Genomic DNA, 13,251 nt, shown 5'->3' with positions numbered 1-13,251 from the left:
TGGGACTCGATCCCGGGGCTCCAGGATCACTCCCTGGGCCGAAGGCAGTGTTAAACCGCTGGGCCACTGGGGCTGCCCAGATGACAGGGATTCAAAGCCATGGGGAAGCTTTGGACAAGCAGGAGGGACTAAATCTCTACCCCGTCAACAACTCTGGGGACTGGGTAAAAAAGTAACACATCTGGTGACAAGACAAATATCAGCAAATTCAGTTACTTCCCTATGTCTAAACACTAACCAGGGAGAAAATACAATGGGAAGACTGAATACTGTTCTTCCAGTCCAGAGCCTACTGGAACTCCCTTCGGAGCCTGACATTTACCTAGAATAAGAATCTGTGAACAGCCAGAGGAAGTATAGAGAACAGGGCCGTTACAGAGAACAGGGCCGACCATTGCATCACACGCCACACAACAGAGTCGATTCCACGAGGATTAGAGAATTAGCTTTAAATGGCTGGTTAAAACCTCCCACAGACTTGCCCTCTCCCAGTCCCTAATAAAACCAGGAAACAAAGGTGTGAGGAGGTGTGAAGGGAAGACTCCATCAAACAAAGGCAAAGGACATAAAACCTACCCAGCAGCCTACTGGTGCTCCTGCCCGTGTCTCACCCCAGAAGCCATGCTGGGGAGCCAAAAATACCCAAAGACCTTAGCCAATAAGCTGGAGAGAAGCAACTGAGTGGGAGTCTATCACTTTTTCCATTTAGACCCAGGAACTATAGAATCTCCTGCTGGGAGGTGCCCAGCAAGCCAGGTGGGCTCTGTGGGAGGTGACCGCTCTTGGGTACATAAAGACCCAGGGAACCACCCAGAGCCTGGGGCCTGCCCTTTCCTGCATCCCGTGGGAATGGCATATATGTCCCTCAAGCAGCTCGAATGAACCTTGGTATAAGACATTTAACACAATTAATTCTTGGGACAGGAAAGAATCCAGATACTGCCAAAGACTACCCAAGGGTGCAGCTCCCCCAGTGTGCAACTTCTCTCTGACCACACAATACCAAGTTCATGATAGCCCAGAGGAGAAAGCAGTTAGATAGGATGCCAAGAGACTAGGAAGAAAAAGCCAAGAACGCCCCCGCTGTACCAAAGCAAACAGAGTATCTGGAAATGACATGGTAACTCTGCAAACATATTATGGCCAAAAGAAAAAAAGGGGCGGGGGAATGGTTCAGGAAAGGCAGTCTTCCACCAAGAAGAGAATATGCTACAAGGAAGAGAAGGAAATTCTTTGCAACCTTTGTAAGAGCATGTTCTCAATAAGAACTCAAAGATGAGATGATAAAACACAGTATGATGAAAGGGACAAATTCTCAACTTAGACAAACAAATTGCAGACCAAAACACATCATTATGGAACTGATAAGTACATTTAAAAACAGCCAGAAACAGAATACATATAGCTGAAAATCAAATCAGACAGTGAATGCAGATGAAAAAAACAAAAAAACAAAAAAACAAAAGCTAAAGCAATTAGAGGAAAGCTAATAGCATTGGAAGAGACACAAAGACAATCCAACATAAGGATAATTTGTGTCCCTGTAGTAGGGAACCCAAAAAATGGAACAGAAGATGCTATCAAAAACATAAGAGAACAGACCTGAAACAAAGATGAGCTACATTTGCACCTTGAAAGAACACAATGTGTTCCCAGGAAAATGTGATAAGGAACACTTAACAGTGAGACAGACTCTGGTCAACCTCCTCAACTTCAAGGATAAGAGAAAGAATGCTTCAGGCACTTTGAAGGAAAATGCAAATGTAAACAACTTCTAAGAGGGGAAACAGCAGAAGACCAGTACTGTGTAGCATCTACACAGTTCCAGGGCAGCTCAGCACAGCAGTGAGGGGCACAGGCTTGGCAGTCAGCCTGCGATGAGTTCAAATCCTGACAGGGCTATTTGTGCTGCATTCATGTGTGCGCGCACACACACTGAGCAGAGATGTCAGAGAGACGGGCAGGAGTCTGATCCCTGGGGGAAGCCTCTCCAAGGGGAGTCTGAACCCAGATCTGAAGAAGTGGGGAGTGAGGGAGTGGGTCATATAAAGTAGGGCTCAGGTATAAGGTGCACCAAGAACCAAGGCCCTGGCCTAGGAACAACCTGGCATGTTCTAGGGAAGGCAAGAGTGGTGGGTTGGACCCAAGTGAGCAAGGAAGGGAAGATGAATTCAAAATGAAGCAGGCCAGCCCAGGTCATCTGCGGGACCCAGTACAAAATGAAAATGCAGGACCTCTTGTTAAAAAATGGAGGATTCTGAGATAGCCCCAGTAAAGCATTAAACCAAGCCTGGTTCTTCTAAGGCCCGGACATTGTATAGGCTACATGCCCAGGGAGCTGGCTTTGCTTCGCGGTAATGAACTTTGGATTTCATTTTGAGAGGGCTAAGAGGCCCCCAGAGGGTTTTACTCCCAAGAGTGACATGACCAGCTGAACAGTTTTAAAAAACCCATCCTAATGATGAAGTTATAGCATGTAAGGGGAGTGAGGGGGCAGAGATAGCAGGTGCTGCAGGGTGAGCTCATGGTTTGGGGTACTAAATGTTTATTAGGGATTGACATCGGTGAAAAAAGGAGCAGGAAGCAGACCTGAGCAGAGGAAGAAACTGAAGTGTCAAGCCCAATAAAGGTCCTGTGCACCTTGGACAGAGATGGCAGGGCGGGGGGAGGTTGTATCCCCACCTCACTCAGTCACCTGAGTGCTGCCCTGGAAACGGGAGTCTGACCTTGGGGAGGTTTTTGCAGCTGAGGCCCAGCAGAGCCCAAAGGAACTGGAGGCTGTCTGCTGACTGCACTCCCAGCACAGCGACCTCCACACCTGCCATACGGGGCCACTGCAGAGTCTATCTAGGCGGATAATTAGGTGGTGTAGGTGCTGGCAGTAGAGGGCATATGTGTACTGTGGGCAGGGGTGGCACAGATCAAGGGTTCTGCTTTCCAAATGAGATGTTTTCAACACTGAGACAGTTTACCTTCTGAAGATCTAAAGGGAAGCTGGATATGAGTTTGCAGTTCAGGGGAGAGTTCTGGGCTAGACACAGACATCCAGGGGTCCTCAGCACAGATGTCCGAAGAGGCAGGTGAGTGAAAGAGGGCCCCATGGACGCCAAGTGTGGACAGTCCTCCCCCCACTATCTGTAGCTGCGATGAGAATAAGTCAGCAAAGGAGACAGGAAGAGAAGCGAGGAAGAAGCACAATCAGGTATATCTGCCCTGAGTATTGGTGGCAAGTGAGAGAGACCAACTCTAGCTGATTTATGCAGGCAAAGCCTTGATTAATAGGCTACTGGAAGGAAGAAAGTGGTGATGTTTCCACAATATGAATGGACTGTAAACTTAAAAATCGTTCAAACAGTAAATTCTGTTATGTATATTTTACCACAATAAAAATAATTAAGGAAAATAGGCTACTGGTGGCCAGATTATCCTTAGAGGGCTGGAGGAACAGGTTTGAGTTTAGTTGGCCAGAAACAGTATTTCAATCCTGCTGCCAGGCTGACATAGGGCAGCTAGCATTGCCTCTGCCACTCTGCAGGGGGCAGCAGTGACCACCAGCACCATGGCCACTATGTAGCTCAGCAACTTGTGTTTTCTGCAGCCCAGATGCCGAGCAAGGGCTCCTCTGTTGTTCCTGATCCTCTCTGAGGATGGGTCTGACCAGCATATGGGGCACACACCCATACCCTTGTGTAGGACTCAGGCAATTTTTTTCTGTTAAGGGCCAGACAGCAAATATTTTCTGTTTTGCAGACCACATGATCTCTGTCAGACACTGAACTTGCCAGCTTTAGTGGGAGAGCAGCTACAGATAATGCATAAAGGAAGGAGTAGAGCTGGGTTGAAATAAAACTTTATTTACAAAAACAGGCAGTAGGCCAGGTTTGGCCTTGGGATATAGTTTGCTGACTGCTGCCCTGGCTAAAAGAGAAATTAAAAAGGGAAGCATCTAGTGTTTAAGCAACTGGTCAGGTCACCTGGCCTCCCATCAAATTCTTTTTTTTTTTAAGATTTTACTTATTTATTCATGAGAGAGACAGAGAGAAAGAGAGGCAGAGACACAGGCAGAGGGAGAAGCAGGCTCCATGCAGGGAGCCCGATGTGGGAATCCATCCCAGGTCTCCAGGATCACGCCCTGGGCTGAAGGCAGGTGCTAAACCGCTGAGCCACCCAGGTTGCCCCTCTCCCATCAAATTCTTAAGGTGTGGAGAGAGTTCCTTCAAACACAGAAGGGGGCTTAGATGTGAGGTGAGGTGTCCAAAGAAAATAAAATTAAGCAAGTGACGCTGCACCAGGAAAGGGCGGTATCCCCAAACAGACACAAGGAAGGAAGGGTTTCCAGAAGGGAACAACCAGTGTCAAGAGGAAGACTCACCACTGGCCATGGCAACATGGACATCCACAGGAGGCTAACAAGACTGCTCTGTGGACTGTGAGGGAAGAAAACTTCCATGAACTGGGCTGAGCAGAGTAGGAGGTTAAAAAGGGGGAAGGTGAGTAGCCAAGTCTTGAAGAGCTTGGCCAAAGGGCTAACAGAAAACTGGGTGGGAGCTGAGGAAAGAGTGCTCAGTGAAGATGGGAAATTCTAAAATACGTTCGTATGATGATGGGCATGAGTCATGAGAGAGAAAACTGACAGGGTCCCAGGGAGGGTGGAATCTGTGAGCTAGGAGCACAGGAAGTCTTTGTCACCAGTGGAGCTGTCTGTTAGAACTCTGTGGGTAGAGTGGTTTCCAGTGATGACAAATTCCAGGCTGTGATTAAGGCAGTGGGTGGTAGAAGTCACTGGAACAGAGGAGGGGTTAAGGGCCATCTACATGCACACTTAAGTCACCTGTGGGATGGAAGGGACTGGGACAGAGAGACAAAGACGTGGGCCTGGCATCAAATTCTCAGCAGAGGAGGATGGTCTGGGCAGTGAACAAGTCTGCAACAGGGAGTATGTGGGCTTGGAAAGCCGAGCGGCATGAGTCTTACAGCATGCTTTTTATGAGAACATGGATCCTGAACAGAGGACACAGCTTCTCCTCCTGTCTGAGGTCCATGGGCTGTGACAGTCAGCAGGCTGCTCTCTCAGCATGGGTACTGGCAGTGAACCAGGAGTGCACGAGGATAGGGCCTGGGGGCTTAGTAAGGGTTCTCTTCAGGAAGAGATACCTGAACTGAATCTTCAACAGTAAGAGGGGTAAGTGTGGCAAGGGAATGATGGGCATAGCCAGGAGTATGAGAGCAGTTCTGTGTAGCCGAGGGGTACACATATGAGAAAAAGAATAGCAACAGAAGATGACAGAAAGAAGCAAGGGTCATAGCAGGGGCCCCGATGCCATTTGAAGACAGGGGTACCATTCTTGGGGCTAAAGCAGGAGAGTGAGACTTGACTCTAGGGACCTCATGGAAGAGAGAAACGTGTAGGAGTGTTGGCAAGTTACTGCAGGAGTCCTGGAGATGAAGACTTGAACTAGGTTCAGGGAGGAAGGGACATAGAAGACAGAGGTGGGAGAAATAAAGGATTGTGGGCAGTGAAGGCTGAGGCAGGTTCCCAGCTTACATGACTGCTGCTGCTACCAAATGCGACAGAGACCGGAGGACATGGGTTTTAGCTGTTCGGTCTTCTGATCTATCCACCTTATTTTGGGGGAGGCAGTGGGTTGAGAATAGGAGGGAGCAAAAAGGGCAAAAAAAAAAAAAACCTTCCAATGCCTTGTGTGGTTAAATCTGACTAATGTGCACGGAGACCTCATGTGCCTTTTCTAACATGAACAAAACAAGTTTTATTTCCTTCAAACTTGCTTTTAGTGCTCTCTGTCGCCACCTAATGGGATGTCAGCTGAAACCCAAAGACTTACCTGGGGACTGAACAGTGGGCAACGGGAGGCTCCTCAGGCGGGGGGTGGGGCAGGGGCAACATCTGGGTGGAAAAGGACCTGCCCAGCTAACTTCGGATGTCTGACAACACATCGACAGTCCATGGGACCACCTTCTGGAAGATCAAAGGTTCCTGAAGCTTACAGAAATATCCGTTCATTAATAATACCACGTTCAGGGGTACCTGGGTGGCTCAGTCGGTTAAGTGTCTGACGCTTGATTTCGGGGTCTTGAGACTGATCCGCATCTCAGGCTCCGTGCTCAGCAGGGCAGGGCATCTGCTTCAGATTTTTTCCTCTCCCTCTCCATTCCTCCCCTGTTCCCACATGTTCACGCTCTCTCTCGCTTGCTCTCTCTCAAAAAAAAAAAGGAAGCCTCAATCTGAGAGACAGTAGCACAATAATGAGAATGTATTTCATGCCACTGAACTGTACACTTAGAAACGATCGAGATGGGGTGTGTGGGTGGCATAGTCAGCTAAGTGTCTGACTCTTGGTTTTGGCTCAGGTCATAATCTCAGGGTCCTGGAATCAAGCCCCACGTCGGGCTCCATGTTCAGTATAAAGTCTGCTTGGGGTTCTTTATCCCTCTGCCCCTCCTGCTCATGTGGTCTCTGTCTCTTTTTTTTTTTTCTGTCTCTTTTTAATAAATAAATAAACCTTTTTTAAAAAAATAGTCAAAACGGTAAATATTATGTGTATCTTTACACAATTTAAAAAAAAACTTCAATCCAAGAGAAGGCAAGAAAGAAGAAAAAATAAAGAACAGAAAGTGTGGAAAAACAGAGCATACAAAATAAAATGGTATGAACAATCTAAACACATTAGCAATTAAATGGATGTAAACAGAACAAATTTTTTAAAAATCCAGCTATTTGCCATTTTCAAGAGCCATTTCTAACCCATAAAAACACAAGAAGAAAATGAAAAGTGGCAGTGCTGACCAAAAACACAGGTGGTGCAGTGCTACTAACCATCAGATGAAGTAAAATTCAAGGCAAAAGCACATACAGTCACTTCATAATGCCAAAGGGTTCAATTCACCAGGAAGATAAAACTGTTTCAAAAACTGAAAATCTGGCCTCAAAATAAATACAGCCCAAATTAACAAAGCCCATGAAGAAACTGACGTGTCCAGTAGCACAGAATACTGAGACATGTGTTCTCCCACAGTGAGTAAATCAAATAGACAAAATGACAGTAAGAAGAGAGAATACTTTCATAACCCAGTGAACAAGATTGAGGTGATGAGCTTGTATGGGCTCCTGCACTTCCACCTGGCGGCTGCACATTCCATTCAGGCAGCCATGCACTTTTCAACATGCTACAAGGGCTGCTGTCACACAGATCACCTTCTCAGTTTAGCTGGAACTTGATTTTTCTACAATAGTAACAAAAACAAACCACAAAGCCACATGCTTGGAAATTTAAAACACATTTCTAAATAATTGGGGGGGGTGTCAAAGAAAGAAGCATAAAGGGAACTGAAAAACCCTTTTAGATGACTTAAAGTGATGATACTACACATCAAAACTTGATGCATACAGCTGAAATAGTTTGCAGGTCAGCTTTAAATGGCTGTATTTGGAAAGGAGGTTGGAAATCAATGAGCTAAGTTTACAATTTTAGGAGAGAGAAAAAGAAAACCAGAGAATGTACTCCAAGAAAGTAGAAGACATGACAAAAATAAAAGCAGAGTATAATGAGTTGTAGATGCATAGTAAATACAGGACAATAATGCCCACAAGTTCGCTCTTTGAAAAGGTAATAAAACCAACAAAATTCTACCAAGACAAGGAAAACAGAGAAGGTACAAGTAAACAATACTAAAACGAAAAAGGAGACATAAATACAGATGTTGCAGAAGTTTATAAAAGTTATGCACAACTTCATGCTAGTATATTTAGTAACACAGACAAAATGGACAAAAATATACCTTAGCCACACTGACCCAAGCAGGTGCAGGGAACATAAAATTAGGTTTCAAATTGTGTGTACGTGTATAGGACACCTCACAGGAAATCTATCAGACCCCAGAAGCAGCTGCTCCCTGCAGAGGGGCCAGGGTGGCACAGACCAAGGGTTACCCTATGGTGTGCACTTTGAGTTAAGAACCATGTGCATGGCTCATCCACTCAATAGCAGATCCAAGCACACCTGCAGACAAGGAAGGACGTCACCTGGCTGGGTGTGCAAGCCAGCCCTGGAGGTGGGGAGTGAGCTGTGTGGCAGGAGCAAACCCCAGTATTAGCAGGCACTAGGTCTTCTCTTTCCTTCTTCCTTTATTACTTTTTACAAATTTGGTAAGTGAAAATGGCATCTTCTTTGTTTTCATTTGTGTCTCTGTTCACTGAGGCAGAATTCTTTTCCTGTCTTCACTGGCCACCTATATCTCTTCTCTTCTAAATTTCCTGTTCTCACTCTTTGTTCATTAGTGTTACTAGTGGTAAGTTAGCAATAAAAACTGTTGTATGCAAGTCTAGACTGAAAAGGAAATTTAAAAATATCCCCAACTCACAATAAACAACTGTGCAACAGCCCAAGATCATTGTTCCCAGTGACCAGTCAGAAGCATTAAGTCTAGGATGATTCATTGGATGGGGATCTGCAGCTGCAATATTCAAACACTTCAGACTCACCCAAGTCCTATGAAATTGCACCCAGTATGCATGCATTCACTCACTCACCAGATAGCCTCTGTTTGTCGAGCACGGTGCTCTGACGGAGGCTGGGGTCTGCAAGAGCCCTGCTCAAAGCGGGCACTAGTGGTGCTTCCTGCCCTTCCTCGTCCGCTTTCCAGAAGGACCCTCTGAGGCACTACCAGCACTCCTACATTACAAGCCCATGACCCAAACACAATATAGTTCATCCAAAAGTTCAGAGCAGGACATTTTCCCAACGCTCTCATAATCATCACTTTACAATCTCACTCAGTGCTCAGCAACACTGCAAAGCAATGTTACTGAAGGCAACACTGAGGCTCAAAGAGGGAAAAGTGACTTGACAGCTAGTAGGTGAGAGCTGGGATTTAATCGTAAAGTTCAAAAACCTATGCCTGTCTACTATACTTAAGATAAAACTGTGAAAGTAGCATGTTTTTACCTTGCCTAGACCCCATGCACTGCAGCAAGGTCTTCGGTTGCAAGCAACAGAAACCACCTCTAGTTAACTTCAATCACAAAGGAGTTCTTTGGCAGATCTGAAAATGGAGAGACGACTAGTGAACTAAGCCCAGAAAAGCAGCTGCACAACTGAAAACACAGCCACAGTTGTACTAAAGGGGCCCCATTGCTGGATCAGCTGCTACTGTTGGCTTCCTGATGCATGTGCCACTACCATGACTTATCTCTCACTGCCCTTCAAGAGTCAGAGTGCCTGAGTGCAGCATGGGTTTGGCTGAGCCTAAGTCTCGCTACCAACCCCTAGTTTCCAGGGAGCAAGGAGAGGGAATATCTGTCACAGCAGGCCCTACCAGCTACCCCTCAATGCCGAGGTTCACTGTAGGCCTTTGTAACAAGACCCTAAGCTCAGCTAAGAAAAGGTATTTTCCAGCTTCCCAGCAGAGCTGGGATGACATTCTGGCCAATGAGACAGTGGCCGAGGGCACTGCCTTTCCTATTTTTCATGCCTGCTCTTGCCCCATGGACCATGGGCAGAGCTCATGTCCCTGCCTGCTGGCTCTGCACTTGCTCACATGTCTGGCTTCCATTGATGAGACTGAGGACGAAGAGACTTTAAGTGGCTTCTGTGTCTCTGCTCATTCCTTTTGGGGATGACATTCGCCTAAGAAGAGATTGTCCCTAGCAGCTGTTTCTCCCTCCTGGTTCCTGGAATGATGGGCTTGGGACCAGATCTGAAGCCCATTTGGCAGTTGACCTAGACCTATGAGTATGAAATAAATGATTGCTGTTCTAACCACTGTTCATTCCTCAGTAAAAACTAACAGATGTGGAGACAGAAATGAAAGTTACTAAGTGGGACTGGACAGTAAGCCCACAAGTGCTTTTCTGCCCTTCCTCCATGCCTCCTTCTTCCTACCTGGAAAGGAGGATGCAATGGCTAGACCTGCAAATGCCATCCTGTGACCATGGGCAACTTTTGAGGATAGAAGGCACCTGCTTTAGGTGATGGAGGAAAAAGATGGGAGGGGCCCTGGATCCCAGATACTTCTGGAGCCACTGCAATGGGCACGAACACCCTACCTCCAGACTTCAGGGCACAGGACAATCCCATCTTAGGCTTTCTTAAGTAGAAGCTAAGGTCCACCTCTACCCAAGATCCACAAAACGGGGATTCGACACCAAAAAAGGTATCAAGGAGTTTAGAAATAAACAAATACCACACCAAAATGTTCACAATAAACCACATGTGAGGTTTACTTGTTACATGGCTTTTTCATCAAGTTTATCACAATCACTATAATTCAAGCTATTGAAAAATGACGATATTCTGAAATTCTTCCTATTTCTCTTGGCTAAAAGTGCAGCTTTTGATTTGTTTATAAGTGAATCTGAGAGACAAAAATAAACTCAGATAATTCAGAATGTATTGAGGACAACACATATGCCTTCTGTGTGATAAGCTCCCAGTATTATTTATTCAAAGAAAATTTGCTTTACTGAAAGAAATATAAAAAGCTTGAAAGTGAAACAATTAATGACATAACACACTACCTCTTACAACACCAGAGTCCTTTCCTTGCCTTCATAGTAGTGGGTGCCATAACCTGACCAGAAGGAAAACAAAAACATTGTTCGAATTGCTGAGACTCCAAAAGTTCAATTAACCAGAGCATTTTGCTCTCCCAAACTATAGCCACCAAGTAGGAAAAGGAGCAGCCCAAGCCTGCTGAGTGAGCCTGGACACGAGGCCCAGGTAGCAGGCATACATATATGTGGCTTGGAGGCCATGTGGTGAGCCAGGAATTCTGCCCCTTACCGGTCTTGGGACACTCAGAAGTGAGTCCATCAGCCGCTCATGTTGGGCACTGTACTACAGAGGGGAAGGTCCCAAGGAGTTGCATGGGCTCTCTGCTCCAGAAGCTCAACATCCACTAGGGAAAGAGCCACATGCCAGAAGACCGTCATCTTTTTTGGCTATGGGGGCTGCACCAGATGTCTGTAGGGGTCTCTAAGGGCCCAAGAAGAGGAGTGGTCAGGCTCCTGAGGCCTGAGAGCTGGGGTGGGCAGTGTCAGCCTCCTCTCAGGAATCAGTTCCTGAGCTTCCGTCCAGTCAGGCGGAAAACCATAAAGGCCATTCTCATGGGTACTTTAGGCAGCACATCTGTTGGTAAAACACAAATGTTGTTACACAAATACAAAGCCACAGATTGCAAAGACACCTGACCGTCTTTAAAATTCATTTCCCCTGTTTTGCAAAGCTGCATTGGAAAAGCATGCTGTTAAATCATACACTCATAGAGGACGTATGTTTAAAAAGTGGGGGAACTGTGTGGGTGTTATTTAGACTTTCATCAATTTGTTCCATGTTTTTGGATAACTGCAAATCCTCAAAAAGTAAATCAAACTAACCAATCCACATATCTGCCCTTTATATGTACCTTCTGACTTCAGACTGCAGGTTTGATTAACCCATAAACAAAACTGTTCCTCTTGGCCACAGAGAAGCTAATGAGTCTAGAGCAGAGCAGGCTACGTTCTATTCTATCCCTTTCAGCATAAAACAAAATCTTAGGGCCAGGTCCCACTACAAAATTCATTCATCCATCTATCCATGCAACAAGTAAGTATGCATGATTCTAGGCATGGAGATACAGCAGGAAAAAGGTTAGAAAATCCCTGCCCTCATGGAGCTTAGATTCTTGTGGGTGGGGGGGGGGGAGAGAGAGAGAGAGAGAGAGAGAGAGAGAGAACACAAATAAAACCAATGAGTAAAAGACAGCATATAGCAGACAGTGACAAGTGTGAGGCTGGAAAGAGGCAGTAGAGTCAGGTGTCAGCTTTCAGGGAGTGGAAGGTGACACTTGAGCAGACTTGAAGGAGACAAAAAGGGAGCTGTGTGATACCTGGGGGAAGATGTTCCCAAGAGAGGGAAGGGCAGGGTATACTCAGAGGGTCCAGGAAGGGAGGCTAGGGAGGCCACAGTGGATGAGTAACAGGAGAGTGGCAGGAGAGGTGATCACACCAGACCTTGTGGGCCACTGTAAGAACCTTGGCTCTAATTCTGAGTTGGAGGGGGCGGTCCAGGGAGGGTCCTGATCAAAAGAGTGCTATACTACTCCAGCCTGCATGCTGCAGCACTGGACAGAGATGCAGGCAAAAGGAAGCGAGGCTGGGAGCTTAGACCAGGATGGGACCAGGTGAGATGAGGAGAGTTGTCAGGGAGAACAAACAGGGCCTGTGGATAAATGGGATATGGTGTAGAAGCTATGTGGGTAACTAGCACCAGGCTTTTGGCACAGGAGCAAGGAGATGGAGTTGCTGTTTATTGCGAAGGGAAAGACCAGGGAAAGAGAAGGCACTGTGTGCGGAGGGGGTGTCGAAGCCCAGGTTTGAAGAGGTACAGTTGGAGAAGCCTGTTAGAAGATAAGCAGATATTAAGTTGGCACTAGGAGCATGGGTCTGGAGCTCAGCACGCCTGGTCAGCCTGGAGACAAAAATTTGGTAGCCAGAGGTTTGCAAATGTATAGAGAGCCATGAGGGCTAGATAAGATCACCTTAGGAGTGAAGGTGGAGAAGTGCAAGCCCGAAGGCCTCCAACATCACTTGGGGACACACTCATGAAGGACCTCTTGAGGACTACGAAGGATCTCTGAATACAATGGACAATCTTGCCCTGCAGAGTTCTGTCCCAGTAAGGATGACAGACAATTAAGATAAATATGGTCAGTCACCTATTCTGTTAGAAAGGGACCAAAGCTGTGGTTTGGAAGAAACAGGGTGGTCAGAGTAGGCCTCACTGAGCAAAAAGCCTCGAGGGAGGAAAGGGACTGACTCACATGGATAACCAAGATCGCTGATACTGACATGTCAGGAAAGAGAAGTAACAACTAACTCCTGGGTTTATTAAAGACACAAAGGTCATCATTCCTGTCAGCAAAGAGCCAACTACAGACAGCTCAAGAAAGTGTGTGGAGAGAGAGGAGTCCTGCCGGTAAAGGGAGGCAAAGAAGGTGGAAGGGTGGTGGGGTCAAGAGCCACTTTTGTCAAAATTGGAGAAGTAGCATCAGGCTTCAAGGGATATGGGAAGGATCCAGCATCAAGGAAACAATCAATCTCTGACACAGAAGAGGGCTGCAGAGATGGCCTGGAACAGAAATAGGAGCAAGGGCCCAGGAGAGGAGTGAGGGTATGGGGTGGAAAGGTGGATGCTAGTGAGGAGATGCAGGACCTGCTGATGTTCTCCTTTGGATTGCTTTCCTGCTCTCCAG

At 46.5% G+C, this 13,251-nt stretch overlaps 1 protein-coding gene across 3 annotated transcripts in view; it reads right to left on the bottom strand.

Annotated features, from left to right (window-relative positions):
• MECP2 (methyl-CpG binding protein 2) overlaps positions 1-13,251 on the bottom strand; it is a 63,086-nt gene that overhangs the window by 23,709 nt on the left and 26,126 nt on the right. The window contains exons 2-4 of one of the 3 annotated variants that reach the window (XM_077887743.1): positions 10,800-11,144; positions 10,535-10,587; positions 8,964-9,060 (exon numbers count right to left, since the gene is read on the bottom strand). Coding sequence is in view for 1 of the 3 variants with exons in the window: in XM_077887742.1 (XP_077743868.1) it covers positions 10,535-10,587; positions 10,800-10,829 (83 nt within the window). In the remaining 2 variants the exon portion in view is untranslated. The remainder of the gene's footprint in view (positions 1-8,963; positions 9,061-10,534; positions 10,588-10,799; positions 11,145-13,251) is intronic. The other 2 variants (XM_077887742.1, XM_077887744.1) reach the window with 2 other exon arrangements.

Source organism: Canis aureus, chromosome X, assembly GCF_053574225.1.
Source record: "Canis aureus isolate CA01 chromosome X, VMU_Caureus_v.1.0, whole genome shotgun sequence".
NCBI lineage: Eukaryota > Metazoa > Chordata > Mammalia > Carnivora > Canidae > Canis > Canis aureus.
This window is presented reverse-complemented; position numbering and strand designations above follow the sequence as displayed.